General features: G+C 34.8%; 2 protein-coding genes and 1 long non-coding RNA gene across 3 annotated transcripts; 2 read left to right on the top strand and 1 right to left on the bottom strand.

Annotated features, from left to right (window-relative positions):
• The first annotated feature begins 1630 nt into the window (after positions 1-1630).
• Positions 1631-3854, top strand: LOC132064439 (nectarin-1-like). Its single transcript, XM_059457418.1, has 2 exons — positions 1631-1888; positions 3211-3854. Exons 1-2 carry the CDS (start codon positions 1771-1773, stop codon positions 3747-3749), a joined length of 657 nt encoding a protein of 218 aa, XP_059313401.1. The 5' UTR covers positions 1631-1770; the 3' UTR covers positions 3750-3854.
• Positions 3855-5686: 1832 nt separating this feature from the next.
• Positions 5687-5986, top strand: LOC132064441 (uncharacterized). Its single transcript, XR_009416553.1, has 2 exons — positions 5687-5744; positions 5833-5986. It is a non-coding gene; the product is annotated as an uncharacterized LOC132064441 (long non-coding RNA).
• On the bottom strand, positions 5771-13684 carry LOC132064440 (glutamate--tRNA ligase, cytoplasmic). The gene is made up of 6 exons (XM_059457419.1): positions 13473-13684; positions 11607-11682; positions 11280-11433; positions 9399-10495; positions 8578-9045; positions 5771-6236 (listed from the first exon to the last, which is right to left on the bottom strand). The coding sequence occupies exons 1-6, from the start codon at positions 13604-13606 to the stop codon at positions 5991-5993; spliced, it is 2175 nt and encodes a 724-aa protein (XP_059313402.1). The 5' UTR covers positions 13607-13684; the 3' UTR covers positions 5771-5990.
• Positions 13685-20879: the final 7195 nt, after the last annotated feature.

A 20879-nucleotide genomic window follows, 5' to 3' on the forward strand; every position in this document is an offset into this window, starting at 1 on the left:
AACAAAGTGCAGCAATAATTAAGTTCCTTTTATGGATTAATTTGAAATGTATAACGTGACGTGTACGTGTATTTGAAAAAAAAAAGGTTTTTATATGAGTATATTGGTTATTTAATGTGAATTTTATATACATCCCAAATAGATATGTCATCCATGACATATGGACATTTGCAATGCCGCGTAGAGTTGATTGAGGTCAATCGACCTTGTTGAAATTCTATTTTTGGATAAGTCATACGCAAAAACTTCCTAACAATGAAGTATTCAAGCTAAGTTAGAATTTATATACAAAAGATATAGTGGAGGCGTAGATTAAAATATAAGCGTAAAAGGTTTGTCCTCCCCTATTCAAAGTATATATGTCTTGTTGCCTTCTTCTTTTTCTTTTTATTTTTTTGGCTTTTTACCTTTTATTTTTTACAGTTTTTCTGGGAAGGATGCGCAATAAATAAGCAGAAGGAGAACTTTAATTGGAATTTAAACTAATTCTAAGTAAAATACGACAGACTTACAAGTTACAACAATATGCTATAACTCAAATAGTACCTCATAATTGCCTTTATCTCTTGTTTGTTGAGCAATCAGATTCAATCCAAAATCCTATGCAATGAAAACTATTTTATCAAACCATTTCCAGTTTTTTCTACTATAAATAATGAGTAACTGTTGGAAAAGAAAGAAATTTTGTTTGCATCTACCTGTAATTTGAGTGGTTCAGATATGCTTATAAAATATTATACATCAAACAAATGGAGCCAGGTGCTTCCTTTTAATAAAGGTTTTCTTGAATGTTTAAACAATATAAAAATAATAATAAAAACCCCTTATGTCACGAAGTCAAAGGGACGGGCAATTCGCAGGAATGCCTTATTTTGGGGTGGTCTTTAATTTTTGTCCAGCAAATTAGTGCTCTTTAATTTTTGTCCTTACAATGAGATTTGGGGTAAGAACACCGGTTTAATAAAAAAAAAAATAAGGTAGAATTTTACATCAAAGTTAGGCCTCGGACATAATTTTGAATGTAAAACTCTATCTGCAGGCAGAGTTTTGCAAGCCAAAGTTAGGCCTCAGGCATAGTTTTGCAAATCATCAGGCTTAATTTGCCTGCAAACTCTACCTGCAGGCAGAGTTTTGAAAGCCAAAGTTAGGCCTCAAGTATAATTTTGCAACCATCAGGTATAGTTTGCCTGCAAACTCTACCTTACCTTAAGGCAGAGTTTGCCTTCAGGCATAAGGTAAACTATGCCCGATACTCTGCCTAGCGAATTTAAATCTCTGCCTTACGAATTTTTATTTGAGCAAAAGTTTGAATTCGAAACCCATGAGTTTTTAAGCAACGGGAAAAAAATTAAAGATTTCAAATTTGAAGGACAAAAATTAAAGGGCGGAGCTTTTGAAGGACAATCCGCACAAAAAAATGAAGTCAAAGTATACATTAAGCCGAAAACTGAGGCCTGATTTAGGACTCTTCTGGGCCCCATCTGTGGGCCCATAGTAGCCTTTGCTTTGGGTCGAAGAGAAAAAAAAAACAGCATGGTTCCTTGCATTTACACAGCACGCGTTCCTCACGTGACTTCAAAGTCCACTAATGTACTCAAGTCTTTGTTTCCCTTTATAAATAGCATTTCTCTCTCTCCACTGTCCGAAGCAGCAAGGAGTATTTACCACTTCCTCAATTTCTGTGCCTCTCTTATTCCTCTTTGATTGCTTCCTTTTTGGCTATTTCTAAAAAAAAGAATTTGTTTTTGCTATTTCTGTTCTTCTCCCACCATGTCTGGAAAATTGCTTGTAATTATGGCTATGGCTATGTTAGCCATTAGCTTAGACAAAGTTTCTGCTGGCGATCCAGATATGCTTCAAGACGTTTGTGTTGCTGATCTTACTTCAAGTAAGCTCCATTTTTACCATTAATTAGCCCCCTTTTGTTTTTTTTTTTTTTATTTGGTTTCTTTGAGTTAGAGAAAGGTAGATTCTTGATCACTGTGTTGTGCTTGAAGTTGTGGATCTCTGTGTCTCTCACTAGTATTCTTGTTTTGTGGTTTTTCTTTGCCTTAATTTTTCATTTGTACTAAATGTTGACTTTTCTACTTGTCCAAATTTCTGGTCTTCTTGCTTACTTTTTTATAGGATTTATTATGACTGTTGAATCAAGATCCAACTATATAGTATTAGCTATCCAAATGTAGAAAATTGACCATATCAAGTAGCAACTTGTGCTATTTAATTAATATATAGGAGTCTTGATCAAAATATATAGTATTAGCTATCGAAGATGATAATACTAATTGACCGTATCAAGTAGCAACTTGTGCTATTTAATTATATATAGCAGTCTTGATACGTACTACACACAAATACAACTATTATTAGCTGTTAAAAAGTCTTCACTCTTTTTAAATATCGAAGATTGATAATACTAGTTACTACTATTAATTAGCAACTGGTGACAATGGCGAACAAATATAATCCCTCCTGTCTCTTTTTATTGGCTGTTGAGAGTTCAATACTAATATCAACCAATCTCTTCCTTTAATGAATAATAAATTTCTATATATCCTATAGTAGTAGCAACAATTGAATTAAAAAATTAATACTACTAGTAATTAACATGTTCTAGATTTTCTAAAGTATAAAATTGACCATATCGATTAGTACCTTGTGCCATATATATATAAGATATATACTAGGAGTCTTGAATCAAATATCCATTTATTAGCTGGCTAAACATAGAAAATTGATCATATTAGTTATTAGCAGCGGTGACAATGGCCACCAAATATAATCCCTCCTGACTTTTCTATTTGTCGTTCAGAGTAGTTGGCACACCCACTTTTTATCAATCATAAAGGATATTTGATCTCTCCTCAAATGAGTATATTAATGACTCTATATATATAGTAATGACTATATCTTCTTACAGTACTAAAAAGATTTGAATCGAAGAAAACAATTATTTTATGAAGTGACCAATATTTTGGATCAATTTTTTGGCTAAAGTAACGAATAAAAAAGGAGCACTGCTTAGCTAACACTATTTATCTTTGTCTCAGTTCGGAAAAAGAGGTAGGCTATTTGAGAGGGCTTTAATTAATGTCTAGTTGGACTAATCTATAAAAAAAAAAGTCTTGCACATAATGGTTTAATCATTGCTTTTACGATTCAAGTAAAACATGCTACTAATGCAATTTTCTGGTTATGTACATGAAACAGGTTTAACCGTAAATGGATATTTGTGCAAGAAGAACTTTTCAGAAATAGACTTTTCATCAATGGTCATAGCCAAACCAGGAGCAACAAACAACACATTTGGTTCCGCAGTGACAGGTGCATTTGTCACGAAAATCCCTGGTCTTAACACACTTGGTGTGTCAATGGCTCGTATCGACTATGCCTCTGGTGGAATTAACCCACCTCACACTCATCCTCGTGCCACTGAAATGATCTTTGTTTTAGAGGGTGAACTAGACGTTGGCTTTATTACAACATCAAATGTTTTTATTTCAAAGCATATTGTTAAAGGTGAAGTCTTTGCTTTCCCTAGAGGACTTGTGCATTTCCAGCAGAACAATGGGAAAGTTCCAGCAGCCGTCATCGTCGCATTCAACAGCCAGTTGCCAGGGACTCAATCGATTGCTACAACGTTGTTTGCTTCAACACCAACTGTTCCTGATCATGTCTTGACTAAAACATTCCAAGTTGGCACTAAGGAAGTCCAGAAAATTAAGTCAAGGCTGGCACCTAAGAAATAGACTTTTCATTAAATGCTCTTTGTGACTATAATTTACTTTGGTGATGAGCTTGTTAATTGATCAGGATTTGTGGGTTCATATACAATGGGGAATGTATTTTTTTTTTTGTGTATCTTATATGTTTCTGAACTTCTATAGACTCACCTCAATGTAAAAATACATTGATTCTTTACACTATTAAGTGACTTGAATGATAACTATACATTTCATAACTAAGTAAACAAATTAATTGCCTGAAAAATAAGGCAGATAACTTGTAATGACAATGGGTTAAATTATGCGAATAGTACTAATTTCTTTTTACATTATCAGTGTAAGTTAAATACTTTATTTTCTACTAAGAAGTTCTTTAATGTCAAATAAGTCATCGAGAATATTAATCTCAACTGATAAATTAGGTAATTTGTATCTTCAAAAGGGGTTTTGAAAAGAATAATGAACGACATACCTGTCCTTGTCTAATTTCTTTACGCAACTAAGTAATTAGTGCATGAAACTTACTAAATAAATTGCCTGTTCTGAAATCACTTAGGTCTAAAGCAATTTAGATTTGAAAAATATATTCAAAAAAGAGGACAAAAAGGGATGATTCTATCATCAGACGAAAATTGGATAATGGGATGGAAGTACTGAAGAACAACTGTACCAATCATGGATTCTAAAATCTCAATTTCAAGAATGTTATGATATTGATGATGACAGTGTAAAAAGCAGGTAGGTACTCACATTACAAAGGGAGTTAGGTGAATTATTTAGGATTTTTAGTTGATCAGCAACCTCTTTTGGTTATGTCTTTCAAGCGAATAGGGTTTGCTTAATAATTACTTAAGGACTTAAACAGGAACAAGAAATTAACCGGAGGGGGGGGGGGTGGGGGAGTGAAAATAACACAAACCAATTATCAATCTGCGGGACAAAAAGTAACAATTAAGGAACACCATAATGCCACATCATGCAAACACGCTTACAAATCAAATAATGACAATTGATCCAATGCATCACTGTGGACATGGAATGAAAATTTTGCTCTTTGAAAAAACGATGAAATAAGATATCAGTAGTGAGATTTGTAAAGTCTAGGCAACAAGAGATCAAGTTAAAAAGTAGGTTAGGTGATTTTTTAAAAGGTTTGGTTGACCTACCTCTCTTGTAGTGTCTCATCTTTCGAGCGAGTGAACAAGATTTGCTCCTTATTCCTGTAGCTTTTATTTTTCTTTTATTATCGTGAAATCGAACTTAGACACGTGTTTTAACTTTATTACCTACATACTTGTTTGATTATGATGATAATACCTACTCCTAATAGATTATCGATTAATCATTAACGATTACTCTTTTCTATGACCATTCGTATCCTACTCTAAAGAAAATGCAATATAAAACATTTACCAACAATTGAGCATGGTCCTTCTAAATTTTTAAGGAAAAAAAGAACGTAGCATTTCATAGGGAAAGATAGTACATGAGGCGCTATGTAGTAGATAAATTGATAAACATGCTTTAATGGTCTGATATGTATAATACTTTATTTGCTCCATATTATTTGTTTTTTATTTAGTTAAGTCAAATTTAAATAAAATGAATTTAAAAATTAAATTAGGTTGTGTTGGGATTTTTCGTTAAGATATATTTGAAAACTCGAGTGACGGGAGGGGTATTTTTTATCCAAATTTATAATGAAAGATATTTTTAGCCCTTTTCTCAAAATAGAGGGGGTGTTTTTGACCCTTTTCCCTTGTTTGAACAGAAGAGGACTCCAAAAGTGTAAAATCTATCTGATCCTCATGCTCCTTTGATTTAATACAGAAAACAGTCATTCCTATGCAAATATGGTTTCACAAAAGGAGACAATCAGATAACCCATGTGATTCTGGAAGTATTAAAACGGCTACTTGTTTTAGTGAAATCACGACATAATTAAAGACTAACAAAACTCCATTAGGTAAAAAGTACAATTCACCAAAGAGGTAGATATCAACATCATACATGTTTTAGGTAAAAAGTAAAGACAGTAACCCCAATTTTATCCAAATGACAAACTACAATTCACCAAAGAGGTATATCAACATCATACATGTTCCAGATAATATGCAGACAAAAAATCGCCAGAGCTATGTCTGCGACACAACAAAATCATAAACTAGTGCAAGCCTACAGCAAGAAAATTAAAGATTGGAATCCCAATCACAACATGCATTAGAAGGATTTCAGTTTCTTTTCATAAACCCTGCACTAGTCTCCTCATTTCGTTTTGCCATCCAGGACAACAAACCGCAACACTGGTTGCTGTCTACCATCTGGGATGGCAAAAAGAACAATGGGTTTTGTTGATCTTAAGAAGGGAACATCACATCTGAAGTAGCCCTTCCTCTCCAGCTGCAACACGTCTCCACGCTTCAAGTTTCTCATGTTAGAATCACCAAGTGCTAGAGTCTCCTTTTTCGTGCAAGGATTAACAACATCAACAAAATTCTCATCTTCCTCGAGCTGCAACACCAAAAATTAACAATTCAATACGTGATCAACCCACTATTAACAAAAGCTTTGTTGCAGAGAACAGCTTCACAGGTCCTCTGGGAACTACCAAGTTCAGGTGGGCAACAAATACAACTCCAAATCAGAATACTATGAACGGCATTCTATTACTTCAAATGTACATTATCAATGAGTAAGGCCCAATGGGTAATCGTTCAATTACGTTGTAATGGATTATAAACAGGTAGGGAGCGGTCATCATACTCGGTGCTTTTATTACTTTTTGTTTTTTCATACCATCCCTATCATCAATACTTCCCCAAAATTCAGAACAAAAAACATATAATAAAGTTAATCTCTAAATCAACGTTATTATTGATAATCTCTAAATCAATCTTATTATTGAGAAGGGCGCTCTTTACCAATGTATGCAAAAAATGCCGTTTCACCATTGCTTAAATGCTTGACATACCTCAACAGTAATAACAGACTCAGCATTCATTAAGTTCTAATAACATTTTCATATAGACAACCCAATCTCTAAAATTGTTTAAAAGTTTGACATACCTAGACGGTAATAATATACTTCAGCATTCATAAGTTCTAATGTTATAGACAAACCAAGTAATTCATCACCAATATTTCCAAAAGCTCCATTCAAACCATATAAAATTCACTTATCTCTAGATCAATCTGATTACTGTATCAAAAGCTCTTAGAATTATATGGGGAATCATGTCATTTATGATTTCCTAAGAAGCTTGACAGGGTTAACTAATATCACATATCGTAAAACATTCAAAAGTTCTAAGAATTCAGCAACAAAAAACAAATTTAATTGACCATCTGGAGGAAGGAAAGACTAGAGTTAGTGTACTAAAAGGATAGGCTAGAATTTCATGTTTTGCAGTAATAGCATGTGAACACTGAACAATAGTCTTTACGATATTTTAAATGCTTGACAGAGCTATACACTAATAGGATACTCATCCTCCCCAAGTTCGAATTCATTTGCGAAAGAAAACTCAAATCATCCCTATTACCAATACTTCCCAGAACTCTACCCAAACGTAGAAGGAACACTTTAATTTATTTGTATCAATCTTATTATTCAAGAAGTAATAGCCCCTTCTTATTATTACATGGGAACAATTTGCAGTTTCCTAACTTCAAATAGCCAGCAATACGGTATACCATAAAACAGCCACACGTTCTTAAAATTTGATTACGTAGAACTCAAAACTTAATTGGAGATGTGGAGTAAGGGTGTCAGTGGGGCCGGGTCAGTCCCGGTCCGGGCAGGCCCGGAACCGGACCGGCTGCTCTGGTCCCAACCCGCCGGATTTTTATTTTTTTTTAAAAATTGAAATCTGACCGTTGAAGTCCCCCTTCCCCAAAAATAAGAACGTTGGGACTCCAACGGCTGAGTACAAAATCAGACCGTTTGGAGTCCCCCCTTCCCCAAAAAAAAAAAAAAATTCACCCCCCAAAGTTTAATAAATTGCATTTTAACCCAAATTCTAAACTATAAATACCTCTTCATTCTTATTCATTTTCACACAAATCATCCATCAATTATCTCTCTCTCTAATATTTGTTATCAATTATATCTCTCTAATATTTGGTGAAATATTATTATTATTATTTTGGTGAATTGAGCAATATTTGGATTTTGGAGCAACTTTCAAGCTTCAAGTAACAAATTTCAATTTCAACGTTTACGGTTACATATGCTTTTATGCAATTTTGGTACACTCGTTCCATCCTTTAATTTATTTAATTCTTGCATTTTATTTGCGTCTTTTTTTTTTCCAATTAATTTTCATATTTTATTTTATTATACTTTGAAAATACGTTTAAAAAAATTAAGATCCCTGTCATAGGTAAAATTGTCGATATCCCTAACCCTTTTAGCCGTAGTAGTAAGGGTAAACGTGGTTCTTCTAGTAAATCTAAAATTCAATTTACAAACAATACACGATTTCACTCATGTTGATGAAACTGATTTTAATCCCCCCCCCCCCCCCGCCGGAAGATTTAAAATTACAAAATGAAGCCTTAGATAGAGCTTATCAATTTAAATGTTAAAGTTCGAAGTTTTATATTAAATTTGTGTCTATTTAGTAATTTAAATAAATTAAAAAAGCCCCCCCCCCCCAGGCCCGTCCCTATAATCCCATCCCCCCAAAGTCCCGGTCCCCCTAAATCCCCCTTTAAAAAGTCTCCCGTCCCGTCCCCTTCGCCACCCTTAATGTGAAGGAAAAAAAGACTATAGATAAGTTTAATAAAAACATAGGCTGGACTTTGAAACCCCGCCTGAATATAAAAAATATTGAAGTGAAAAGAGCCATACCTTCTTTTTTGTAATTAAATAGTCAAAATCAACCAAAGAGAGCTTAACAAGTTCATCACTCTCTGGCAGCCAAGTGAGCTTTAACTTTGTTATTTTAACTGACCCTTCAAGATGCAGAATCCCGGACAGATGAGTAACATTACCCTCTTGGTCCTTCTGTATCTCTTTCACTATTGCGTTACCCCAATCCATCAATGTTACTTCCTCGTTGACAGAGATTGATACAGCATCATCATAGTCTATCCAGATTCTCTTGGTGAAAGTTGTTGCTTTTTCCCCAGCGCCTGCATATTTTTTATGCTTGGGTACAATACGTACAAAAGGATCATCTGGCCCATTACTCAAAGTCAACAGGACTCGTCTTTCTTCAACAACAGCGGTATGCCTAGGACATACAGGATCAATGATCTTCTTATTAGTGGCCCATAGCTTGTCCCACTCCATGAGATTGAGATTCTTTGATGCTCCCTAAAGTTTTTATGAAGAACATTATGTAGGCTTCAAGACACAATATCAAACATATAACAGAATGCTTCCTAATTCAGAATCTCAGAATAGTCATGGACTTGCTCTGCAGTGCTTCAGACTGGAGATGTAAGTAATGAATGAAAAGAGGTTTTTGCCCATCTCTAATTTCAGGCTTATGACGGAAAATACAGAGATGGTTTTGCTTAATTAGATTATGAAATCAGCGGTTGTTCCAAAAGGATGCCTTCCCAGATACACAATTATATTCTGAATGATTTTAAAAACATGTACTTGTGCTGACGATATTACTTGTTTTTCAGATTAACAATAAAGCAACAACCTAAATATCTTACTTGTTCAAGAATGAACTGTATCAGCGCCTCAATCTTCAGCCCTCTGCGCACTATCCCTTGTACAGTCGGAAAACGAGGATCATCCCACCCTTCAACCAGTCCATTTTGCACAAACCACAGCAGCTTGCGCTTGCTAAGAAGTGTGTAGACCAAATTCAGCCGACTAAATTCATAAAGATGAACTTTTCTGAAACCCATATCAGTTTGAATCCAATGGTACTGATCATTCCTATCATGATACTCACTAGATCGAAGTGCATGTGTAATACCCTCATGAGCATCTACAAATGGGCATGCAAAATCATAAGTTGGGTATACTTTATATTTAGCACCAATCCTGTGGTGAGGAGTCTGATTGCAGCGGTAATATACTGGGTCCCTAACTGACTTGTTAGGATCCTGCATATCCAATTTCCCTCTAACACAACACATTGTTCCCCTCTCTGAACCAGCAATCATCTCCTTCCATAGTTTCAAATTCTCCTCTACACTGTTGTTCCTACACCTTGATTCTATTCCATCCATTCTTTCTTTTTGCATTTGCTCCCTTGGTGTATCATCCACATAGGCTTTACCCTCACGAATCAATTTCTCGGCCATCTCCATTAATTGTGGAAAGTAATCAGATGTATATGTCACAGTCCTATACTTAATTCCTAGAGTTTTAATATCTTTCAGTAGATTATCCACAAATTCATTGCTTTCCTTATCAGGATTTGTGTCATCAAAACGAATAATAACTTCCCCTTTATATCTTTCAGCAAAATACTGGTTCAGTAATGCTGCTTTTGAGTGACCAATATGGAGATAACCACTAGGTTCTGGTGCAAACCTCAATTTCACTTTTCCAACTTCTGCCTCTGGAAGATCTACCTCAAATGTTGGCTTGTTGCCTGCTTTTTCCTTGTCAGTGGCATCACTATTTACTTTGGACACATTAGCATTTGATACAGTCGGCTTTCTCGAGCCTTTCTTTCCCACATATGTTGCTGTGACTTCATTTAGAACATCATATTCAGCTAATATTGAGTTGAACCACCTTGCCAGATTTTGGTACTTCTTAGATGATCGTAGGCTTTCCCATCTCTTTCCAGTACCTATACGCAAGGAAGTTTAAGCAACAATAAGTAAAATAGAATAGGGCACTCGATCAATTATAAAATAAGCATAAATTCACATCAAATTTGGCCCAACTAAGGGTCTATTTACTGGCAAAAGATAGACAGGTGTCGACAAAAACGCAACCTTATCAATCAAAGAAAAAATGCAACCTTTCCAATATATCCCCTCAATTATGAGACAAATAGTAAGAAATTCATGTTGTATTCACAGGGTCTAAACTTATGATCTTGTCTTGTGATGCCCCAAAATGGAGCAAAAAAACAAAGAGAACTTATTTTCCAAAGACAAAGCAAAAGTACGTTCAACGAAGCATTAAGGTTAAGAGTCCAAGTGCTGATCAGCTTAGTGCCTTTCAAAAAGTTTACCACTCGGTGTTTTTCAGGCATCTTAACTTTTTCCCTAATGTATTTGACAACAGATCCACCAGCACTGAAAATCACCAATAGATTCATCAATGTTAAGCTGCACACAGTTTCTTTTACTTTTAAGGAATCAATACAGACCACGGTGTTCATTTCTAACACCCAGCAGAGCTTGATAGTCAATCGGCGTTTAATTCATGCAGTTTTCAGCCAGCCCGAAAAATCTAGCCCAACTCAGGAAGCTAGTCCACAGAAATCTAATTGCAATTCCTAATAGCAGCCTCACATATGATAAAATGATAATACTACTTTTTAAAAAAAAAAAAAAAAAAAAAAAAAAAAACTTGATAAGTTCACCATAAAGGCACTAAACTTTTTAAATACTCAAATCAGCTACCTGCAAGGCCAGACCAAACTGCAATATCTGCAATTGAGAGGCTATGTCCAACAAGAAAGGTGCGCTGCAGAAGATATCCATCCACGTAGCCACATGCTTCCTCAAATTGAGAGCCAGAAGCAAATATAGGAGCATAGTCTAGCCATTCGTCTATCTGCAATAATGATGGAGAAAATTTTTAAAAATGAGAGAAGCGTAAAAATCAAATATAAATTTAGCAAATCGAGAAGAGCTCATTTGAATATTTTTTGAGGTTCTCATTCAAACATTTGAAAACAACAAATAGATCTAAGTCAATGCTCTGAGATGCAGAGTTTAAAAGACCACCTGGCCAGACTCAGCAGGTATCTGTGCAACCTGACTAATGTGCCTCAGAAGCTCACTAGTTCCCTGCAGCTTCAGTCTGAAAATTATGTTGAGTTAAGATACTGTATGAAGTTGGAAGAAGGAAAGTTGGAAACACTTAAAAAACAGTTTAACATCATGTTTTACATTTGATAGTACTACAAACATCTATAACATAGCTAAATAGTGACACGTGCTTTTAGAGAAAAGAATGCCCACTACGGGTGTGTTTGGTATGGAGGAAAACATTTAATTTCTCGTGTTCGGTTGGTCAAAATTTTGAAAAAACCGTTTTCTCTAGGAAAAGTAAGTGTTTTATAAATAAGGAAAATGACTTCCCTAGTGGAAGTAGGGAAACCAAGTTCCACAATTGGCGTTCCACATTGATTGAGTCCTCCCCACCCTCCAACACCTCTCATCTTCACCCCCACTCCCATAGTCCCCACCCGTCACCCCACACCCCACCCCTCACCCCCACCTCCCATAGTATTTGTCTAGATTATATACAAATGTTTTTAAGATAATATTTTTTGCTTAAATACCGAGCACAAGAAAATAAGTATGAAAGCCACTTATTTTCCTGGAAAACATTTTCCTTCACACCAAACACATCCTACATGAAAATACAGAACCTCATAAGTTTTCAATAAGTCTGATGCAATTTCATCCTAAAAATGGTGTTTAATGGATTATTTGGCTCAGGAAAATAGGTTTAAACAAAAGCAAGCCACCAAGAGACCTTTATCACATTAGTTAACTCTCACATACCCGCAAGGGTGGCTTAGTTGGTTGAGCATGGGGCTTTCATAATGGAGGTCTCAAGTTCGAAACCCCCTGCCTACAACAGCAGGGGATTTGCCTTCTAGGTCGAGCTCGTCGCACCGGGCTTGCCTAGTGCGGGTTATCTCTCCTGTGCGATTTGCGAGCTATTGCACAGGAGCTGAGTTTACCCTGTGCGCACCCGAAGGGTAGCGGCTGCGGGTTCCCATGTCATCAAAGAAAAAAAGAAAAGTTAACTCTCACATTTTCGTTTTGACCTTTCCGGGACTCAACGACAGGTCAAAGCAGACCCAAGCATAACAGTGTGCTAATAGTTCACTTCACCCGAAGTTTATGTGTAATCACCATTCTCGAAAAGGAAGGAAACAATTCTCCATTAGCTAATATAGCAAAGCTGTTGCTTTATATGCATAATATGTTCAGACAACACCATTGAAACCAATCACCAAGGTTAACTCACCCTACCTTGATCAAAAAAGATAGTAATTTATTTTGCCAGAAAGCAGTCTATACTTTTAGCTTTCCCACTCGGTGTGTCCGCTATCCACATTGGAGCCCAACTAATCCGAGTTCTCTCCCTGCACGAAACCGCTCCCTAACAAGATTTTTTTACCCAGGGCTTGACTCGAACCAGAAACCTCTGGTTTAGGATGGAGGGATTACACCACAACTCTGGTTGGTAAGCAGTGGACACTATTATTATGTTGTTCATCAGATAACGAAAAAAAAAAACTACTCCATGCATCCATTTTTACACGTCCATGTTTGATTTGGTACACCCCTTAAGGAGCAACAAATAAAATGACAATTTTACTATATCACCCCTAAATATTATAAATAATCTAAAATCTTACCTTATAAAAAATAAAAATTATTACTATAAATCATGTAAATAGTTGAAATCAATCAAACATACATTAAAAGTTGTGTTTTGAACCCAAGTAATTAATAAATAAGGGTAAAATAGGTATGAAATGGTAAATTATGTCTTAGATGGAGGGCAGTAGAAAACAATGAGGAGAGCAAGTAAAAACGTGGAGGGGGAAAGGGGAGAGATAGAGAAATTACTGGTTATGATGTATAATAGGAGGAGAAGCAGGTGTAAGAGTTGGATCAGTAGAGATTGGAACACCGGAAATCTTGGCCCAAGCAATGACAGCCAAAGGCGGACTATCCGCTGGAAACGATAGCTTCATCTCCATTTCTCGCCGCCCTGAGAGAGGAATGACGGACTATTAATATTATGTAAAAGAGAGAGCGAGGGAGAGAGAGGTGGGGGAACTAAACCAGCGGCCGCCAATGGGGAAGAGAATACAGACAGAAACACTCCGACGCAGGGTTTTTACTTTACGGATCGAATATGACTACTTTTTTTCTTTTTCTTCTATTTTCCTCTTTTTGATGCCTGAATTTTTTATCTTTAAGTAGGAGTAGTATTTTATTGGAATTGTGATTAATTTTTTTATTTTTATTTTTATTTTTATTTTGTTAACAAAAATCTCTTTATTTGATTGCTTTTGAAAGGAAACGTTGTGAACTTTAAACAGAAAAAAAGGTTCTCATCACATAGTAACAGATAAAATGACAAAAATGGTCTCTTTGGTTCGACGGTAGGTTCAAATAGTGTTTTAAGTATTCATTTAAGAGTTTTGGTCTTTTAAATTGCCACGAGTTAATAAGAATGATGACTTATGATTGAGGTAGGTTATAGTCCCATAAGTTGCACTTAACAGTTTTAATCATTTAAAGATTGTTAAAAGTTAATACTTTTAGTCTACGATAAGATATTTATCGAACTCTGCTATTAGATTTGACGGGAACTATGACGGCTTTTAATCCCCAAGCAAAACTTTTTTCATGTACGGTTGGTCAAATTTTTTGGATAACATTTCTCTAAAAAAATAAGCTCCGTAAAAATGAGAAAAATGACTTTCTTAGTGAAAAATAACATTTTCGCTAGGTTTTGAAATTCGATATTAGGAAGTGTTTTCACACTATCGACCGACATCGAGTCATCCCAATCTTTAAGGAAGAGATCGATGATCCCAAAGCTCCCACGCCCCTCTCATAGTATCTGTCTAAATTTTATACAATGCTTTTAAGATAATGTTTTTTTACTTATATATCGAACACAAGAAAATAAGTAAGTTTGGTCCAGGAAAGGTAGCGGCTTCAGATTCCCATGTCAAAAGAAAAAAAAAAAAAAAAAAAAAAAAAAAAAAAAAACCACTTATTTTTCATGAAAAACGTTTTCCTTCCTACCGAGCAGACCATATGTGTGCCATCAAGTTAGGACCATCCAGATAGACATAATTGCATAAGTAAGGTACTGTGCTACGAGTTTTCCAGAACTCCTCGTATTAATCAGCCTATCAACCAGTGTCGGCTTTAAGGTGAAGCTAATAAAGCAAAGGCCTCAGGCCCCCCAAGTTTTCAGGCCATTATAAGTTTATAAATTAGTTTTTGAAAAAAAATTGAGTATTTTAAAGTAAAAAGTATAATTTTTTATTTCAAAAATAAAAGATGATTTAAAATAGATTTGAACAATTCAAAGCATATGAAAAATTATAACTGGTGCTGTCCAGAAATCGATTGGTAAAAACAACGATATATACATTTGTTGTATGAGAAGTCGCACTAGTCATATTCCAACTAAGCTTCTTTCATGAAATGTACGTGCTTGAGCTAGTTTTATTAAATATACTTGAGACCTCTTGTTAAAATTTAGCTTTAGCCCACTAATTTTATCGAGCAGTCTTAGGAACAATATTAACCTGCTACATGATCTACTGATTGGTATTTAAGAACTCACCCGGTACATGCCTTTTGTTATCAACGAAGGGGAGAGTATATGAGAATATCGAGGCCTTCCTCGGGCTATATGGATCCCTTGCCCCTAAGGCATACAACTATTCGGGGCTGTTTGGCCATGAAAATTTTTCACTTATTTTGGGAAAATATTTTCACTTTATTTAAATATTAATATTTGGCTATGAAAAATTAACTTAAAGTTGTATTTAGAATTTGAAAAACATCAAAAAACTTATTTTCACTTTTAATACATTTAAATAACCAAATATTCTTTGCAAAAACTATAACCAAACACAACTCCATCTTCAACTTCAACTCCAAAATATCAAATAAAGTGAAAAATATTTGATTTTCATGGCCAAACACCGACTAAGAAAATGACAAATTCACTCCAATAGAAACTTGGTACATGTCTTTTCTTATCAAAGAAGGGTAAAGTATATGAGAATATTGAGGCCTGCCTCAGGCAATACGGATCCCTAGCCCCTAAGGCATACAACTATTCTAACATTAAGAAAATGACAAATTCACTTCGAGAGAAACTTGGACAAGGGGGTTATAGAAAGGTTATACAGATAACCTTATTAATGGCCGACCTGCTGCCGCAAAGATTTTAAAAATTCGACCAAAGGGAATGGAAAAGAATTTCATGGATGCGCGAGCGGCGCACGAGATGCACATGCATGAGTTAGTTTTATTGAATATACTTGAGAACTCTTGTTAAGAATTGACTTTAGGCCACCAATTTTATTGAGTCACCGCTGCCGTTAACTATCTCCATTCAGTCTAACAATAAAATCTATTATGTTTGCTCATCCAGAATAACTTGAAAAATTAAAAGTGTCTAATAACTAGAGTAAATTTCAAACTGATGTATGTTACTACACAAACAAGAGTTACATATTAAGTCTGTTTTCGAATCTAGTTTATTGTGACAAAAATTTATTTTGTCGTCTAAATAAAAACGGACGTGTTCTCTATTTCTGTAGAACTTTCCGGAAACAAAATAGACCACGGTTAAAATCTTTACAAAATATTATTTAACTGTCACGATGGAAGAGTTAAAACGACTCAACATCAATAAATTATTCACTAGCATGAATTCTAATGTGAGAGAGAGTGAGTTGTTCTTTCTCGATTTCTGATTGAGAGAGAATTTTTGCTAAAAGAACTGAAGAAGGAAAAAAAAAAAAGTTGCAAAAATCATTTACAATTTTTTGAAGCAAACACCAAGTTTGCAAAATGCGTCAAAAAAAATTATTCCAAGTTCAAGCATAATTGTCAACTTAACGAAATTGCTCGAAGTGGGGACATAGTTATCGCCTAGATGCAGATGGACATGTTCAAAAGATCAGACACAAAGCTAGGTTCACTTGAATATAAATAAACCTATATCAACCACATGTGATAAGATTGAAGAAGCATAATTAATTCTATTGCATTATGGACAAAGCTAACTTAATTCCTACACTCGTCCAAGAATATTTTTAAGGATACGCTGTACTCTATATACTTGGTGAACTGCTTTCTACTGTGAGAAAATGACCACTAGAAATCTACACTCAAGAACAGTAAAAGCTATCAAAACGTGTTACAGAACACAACCATTCTATTTTATTTTCCTATATCTTGCTCTTCGTTCTTCTTCTATAATTTCAGGAATCAATGTAAGGAAGTAAGTGAACGCTACAGGAACAGAAATTTAACTGACAACAGAAGACAATTGATTGAAAATTTAGAAGAAACAAATGAAAAGAAGTCCTGAAATTGCATCCCAAGCATCCTGATTTTGACATTTAAGGTATCTTTCTTAACAAAGTGCTATTCGATATTCCTTTATGCTTGCACAATCAAATATGCTAGAGCATCTTATTCTTTCTGCTTTAACATCAGTACCCGGACAGTTGGGAAGATAGGATGAAAGACTGAATGCAACTTCTCCAACCCCAAATAACACATAGGGAAGAAGAGAGAGACTGAAAGCATACTTCTCTTGAAGAAAATGTGATGATTCAGCAGTACCGCATCTTACTAAGAATGTCTTTTCTCAAACTTCAAACACCTTGGAATGGGATGTCTCTTTAATATAACTCAATGACAATCTGTCACAATGGCTTCATTACGAAGGGTCCTAAGAATGATCTGCAGCTTCTCTGAATACTCAAAAACAACATTGTTCCTCAAATAACATTACAAGGGTCACAACAGCTTCATCAAAAGGGTCCTAGAATTCCTGCCCTTAAGAAACTAAGAACCTTAGAAGCAAAAAGAAAGACCTGCATACTGGTACTTTCAAACTTCGTCACGACTCATGAGTAGCCACCCTTCAACTAGATGCTAACACGAGCTTACTGCAATTCTTTAAAATATTGATAGCTGAAATGCACAATCCTTTATTATGAATAGCATAGACAAAAATTGACTCAATCGACATCCCTGTTACAGTTGTTTCCCGTGAGTCCATTAACAGGCTCGCCATAGATATTGTCAAATGGTAAGTTGAAACTTGACTTAAGGTATTCCAGAACAACCAGTGACAAAATTGAGGAGTGACAAGATAACATGGACATTTCAATACCAGAATATTTACTGGCAAACATGTGACAGAACATAAAAAGACCTCCACAAAGATTAAATTGGCGAAAAAATTATATAAATCCCATGGAGACAGAATTAAGGAAATTTGACTGAAATGTCGAAATATTATACATCACTACCAATTCCTTCCAGTTAATAACCCACCTGCAACAAATTGGTGTGTCTTCTCCTTTGTCATCTCGATTTCATTTGCTGTATTTCATAGTACATAATAAGGCAAAGATCATCCTTACAGGCAAACCTACGTTCATCTTCTAAGCATTCTTATTTCCGTTATCTCCTACCCATGCCCTTGCCAAAGTTTGAAGTCACCATCAATTATGTTATCCATCAATTTTAGAACACTGAATATGGGATTGCCTAAAGTTCTTAATATACCATCACAATACAGTTTTTGTTTTAAACATACTAAACACGGTATCTCAAATAAGGTCGCAAAGGTCAATTCAGTAATCAATCATACTTCAAATTTATACTCTGCTACCAAAACACATCGAGGAAGGAATGTATAAAGTGTTTGGGACATTTAAGGTCCATCTGTTTTGCCATAAGGCCATAGTGCTCTAACATTGGTTTCACCGTGATACCATTTAAATCCATCAATGTGTTTTATCAAGTTCAATAAAGTTCAGTCATTGACATCTTATCGGTACAGACACAAACAAAAGAAGACATAACAGAACAGGAAACTAGCAGAATTTCTCAAGGAAAGCTTAAACTCAAACTCAATCACATAATTGATCGATATGCAATATTTCCACCTTCGTATACAATGTGAACTGTGGCCAGTAGTCTTTACAATTTATGGCTCTAAGCATAGAATGATGAACACAATGAAGTAAGGTGATCAATGCAAAATCTGATTTATTTGCATAAAGAATTGTTTCATTATACCTCGGACTCGAGTTGCCATCCACCACAGAACAATTGGATGGATAGTTCCTCTGGCTTCTCCTCAATCATTTTTCAAATTTACATTCAATATGCCCCATTTTTCTGAAAAATGTTCTCCTCCAAATAGGGAAATTCCCCCAAAGTAAAAAAATCTTATCCACAAACGTAACTTTCCTTCGGATTGCAATTCCAAATTTCTAATAGCTATCCTCTCAATCTGATAGAAATGATTTTCAACTCCTCAAAATGAGAATCATACACCAGAAACAATAAACACAAACTTAAAACTACAGAATTATTTCATCCCCTCGGAGTTCAACTACAGTGTTTTGACTGCTAAATCAGGCAAACCAAACCAAGAACTACTAGACCATGATAAATAATTCTTGCTTCATTGCACAAACTATTGGCATTTTGAAGCCTCAGAGTTCTATCACCCAAAATGTAACTTGTATAATCCAGTGATTTCATTTACCATCTTGATTAGAGGAGGGCTAAGACTCTACATCCAAATGGGGATTGCATTCTTTAGAATAAAAATCATTCTTTTCAATAAAAACTCTTAACATATCATTAGTAAAATTGGGGCTATTAGGATCACTCGTTTGTGACTCACCACCTGAATCAGAAGTAATCGGTCTCTTCAAACACAAATAACACCCTCCTCCTCTTCTCTCCAAATTACCAGAAACCCCTTTTCTTTTCTTCCTAAAAAACTTCCCTTTAACCTTCCTAAACCGAAAACAAGACGCCCCTTTCTCCTTATTCTTCCCAAAATCCTTACTTTGATCATCTTCCTCTTTAGAATCATCAACCTTCTGATTCTTGGTGGAAGCAGACATAAAAAAAAAAAAAAAAAAAATGTAAAAGTTAAAATCAAGAAATTACAGGGGATTGGACCACAAGGATAAATGTAGGGGGACCTCTAGTGTATTTGGATATGACGCAAAGCATCTGGTATGTACAGTGGCTGCAGATAGTAGATGACGAAGAGTGAGTACAGGTGAAAGAGAAAAAAAGTGTGTGAGAATTTGATTTGAATTGAATTGAATTGATTTCTGATACAAAATACAGGAGAGAGAGAAAAGAGAGGACTAGGGAGTTTTGCAGGATATGGTTATTGACGACAAATTTGTCGGGTTCAACTCACGGGTAACCCTTTAATTACTTGACAGGTGGTCCACATTCATTACGTGTTATATTTTTATTTTTCATTTTTTCATGGTAGGTATTTATCAATTTTTATTGACGGAGATTGTGTAGAAGTCAATCATAAACATGCATTGACTAGCGACACTGGTGCCACACGTTGCTTACGCATCTAGGAGATTAGGATTGGTTTATTACGCTTTCATAGTGGGAACAAATAGTTTTACACATTGTACATACTCCTAAAGCATACATGAAGTTTCTTTTTGCTTTTTGTTTTTGTTTTTGGGGATTTTGGATACATTGTTTCTATATGGTTGACTAAAAATAGATTCTTATATGATTTCAACAATTTATAAACACGTTTCGGTACTTCAAGCTGTAAATTAAGTAAAAGGGTATTTCAAAGATACACAACAACAATATGTCCAGTTGAATTCACAATGTGGGATATACTCTCTAAATAAAATAAGGTATTCATCTTCTTAAAAAATGAATAAAAACTCGCTAGATCATTTATTTCGAGGATTTTTAGTTGATTCACTTTGATCATTTTACTTTGCGGATTAATCATACAAGTATTTGGTAAAGAATATTAAATTAGTATACGGTGAATGATAATAAAAGTATCCGTATAAGTGTAGAACTGTATAAGGAATTAACTTTATTGATAGTTATCTTATACCATCTTCGTTCATAAAAGAAGAACAGAAAAGTAAGAGTACCTTCATGATTTCTATTTTTCATATGGAAAGATTCTTATTTATAAACACAAAATTTATGCCCATATATTTCTAAATGAATTCAGGATAATATGTTTTGAGTAAATACGAACTAAATGTATAATTAATAATAATTGAAATAAAAGCGTAATTTTTGAATCTCAATTTGTAAATTTTTTAATTTATTAAGTTGAATATATAACTAATGTAAATTCAATATTTTAAAGGGATCAAGTAATTTGTTAAAACAATAAAACAAATTTAAGCTTATCCATTTTAATGTGCTTGCTTAGCTTCTCAC

Source organism: Lycium ferocissimum, chromosome 7 (assembly GCF_029784015.1).
Source record: "Lycium ferocissimum isolate CSIRO_LF1 chromosome 7, AGI_CSIRO_Lferr_CH_V1, whole genome shotgun sequence".
NCBI classification, from domain to species: domain Eukaryota; kingdom Viridiplantae; phylum Streptophyta; class Magnoliopsida; order Solanales; family Solanaceae; genus Lycium; species Lycium ferocissimum.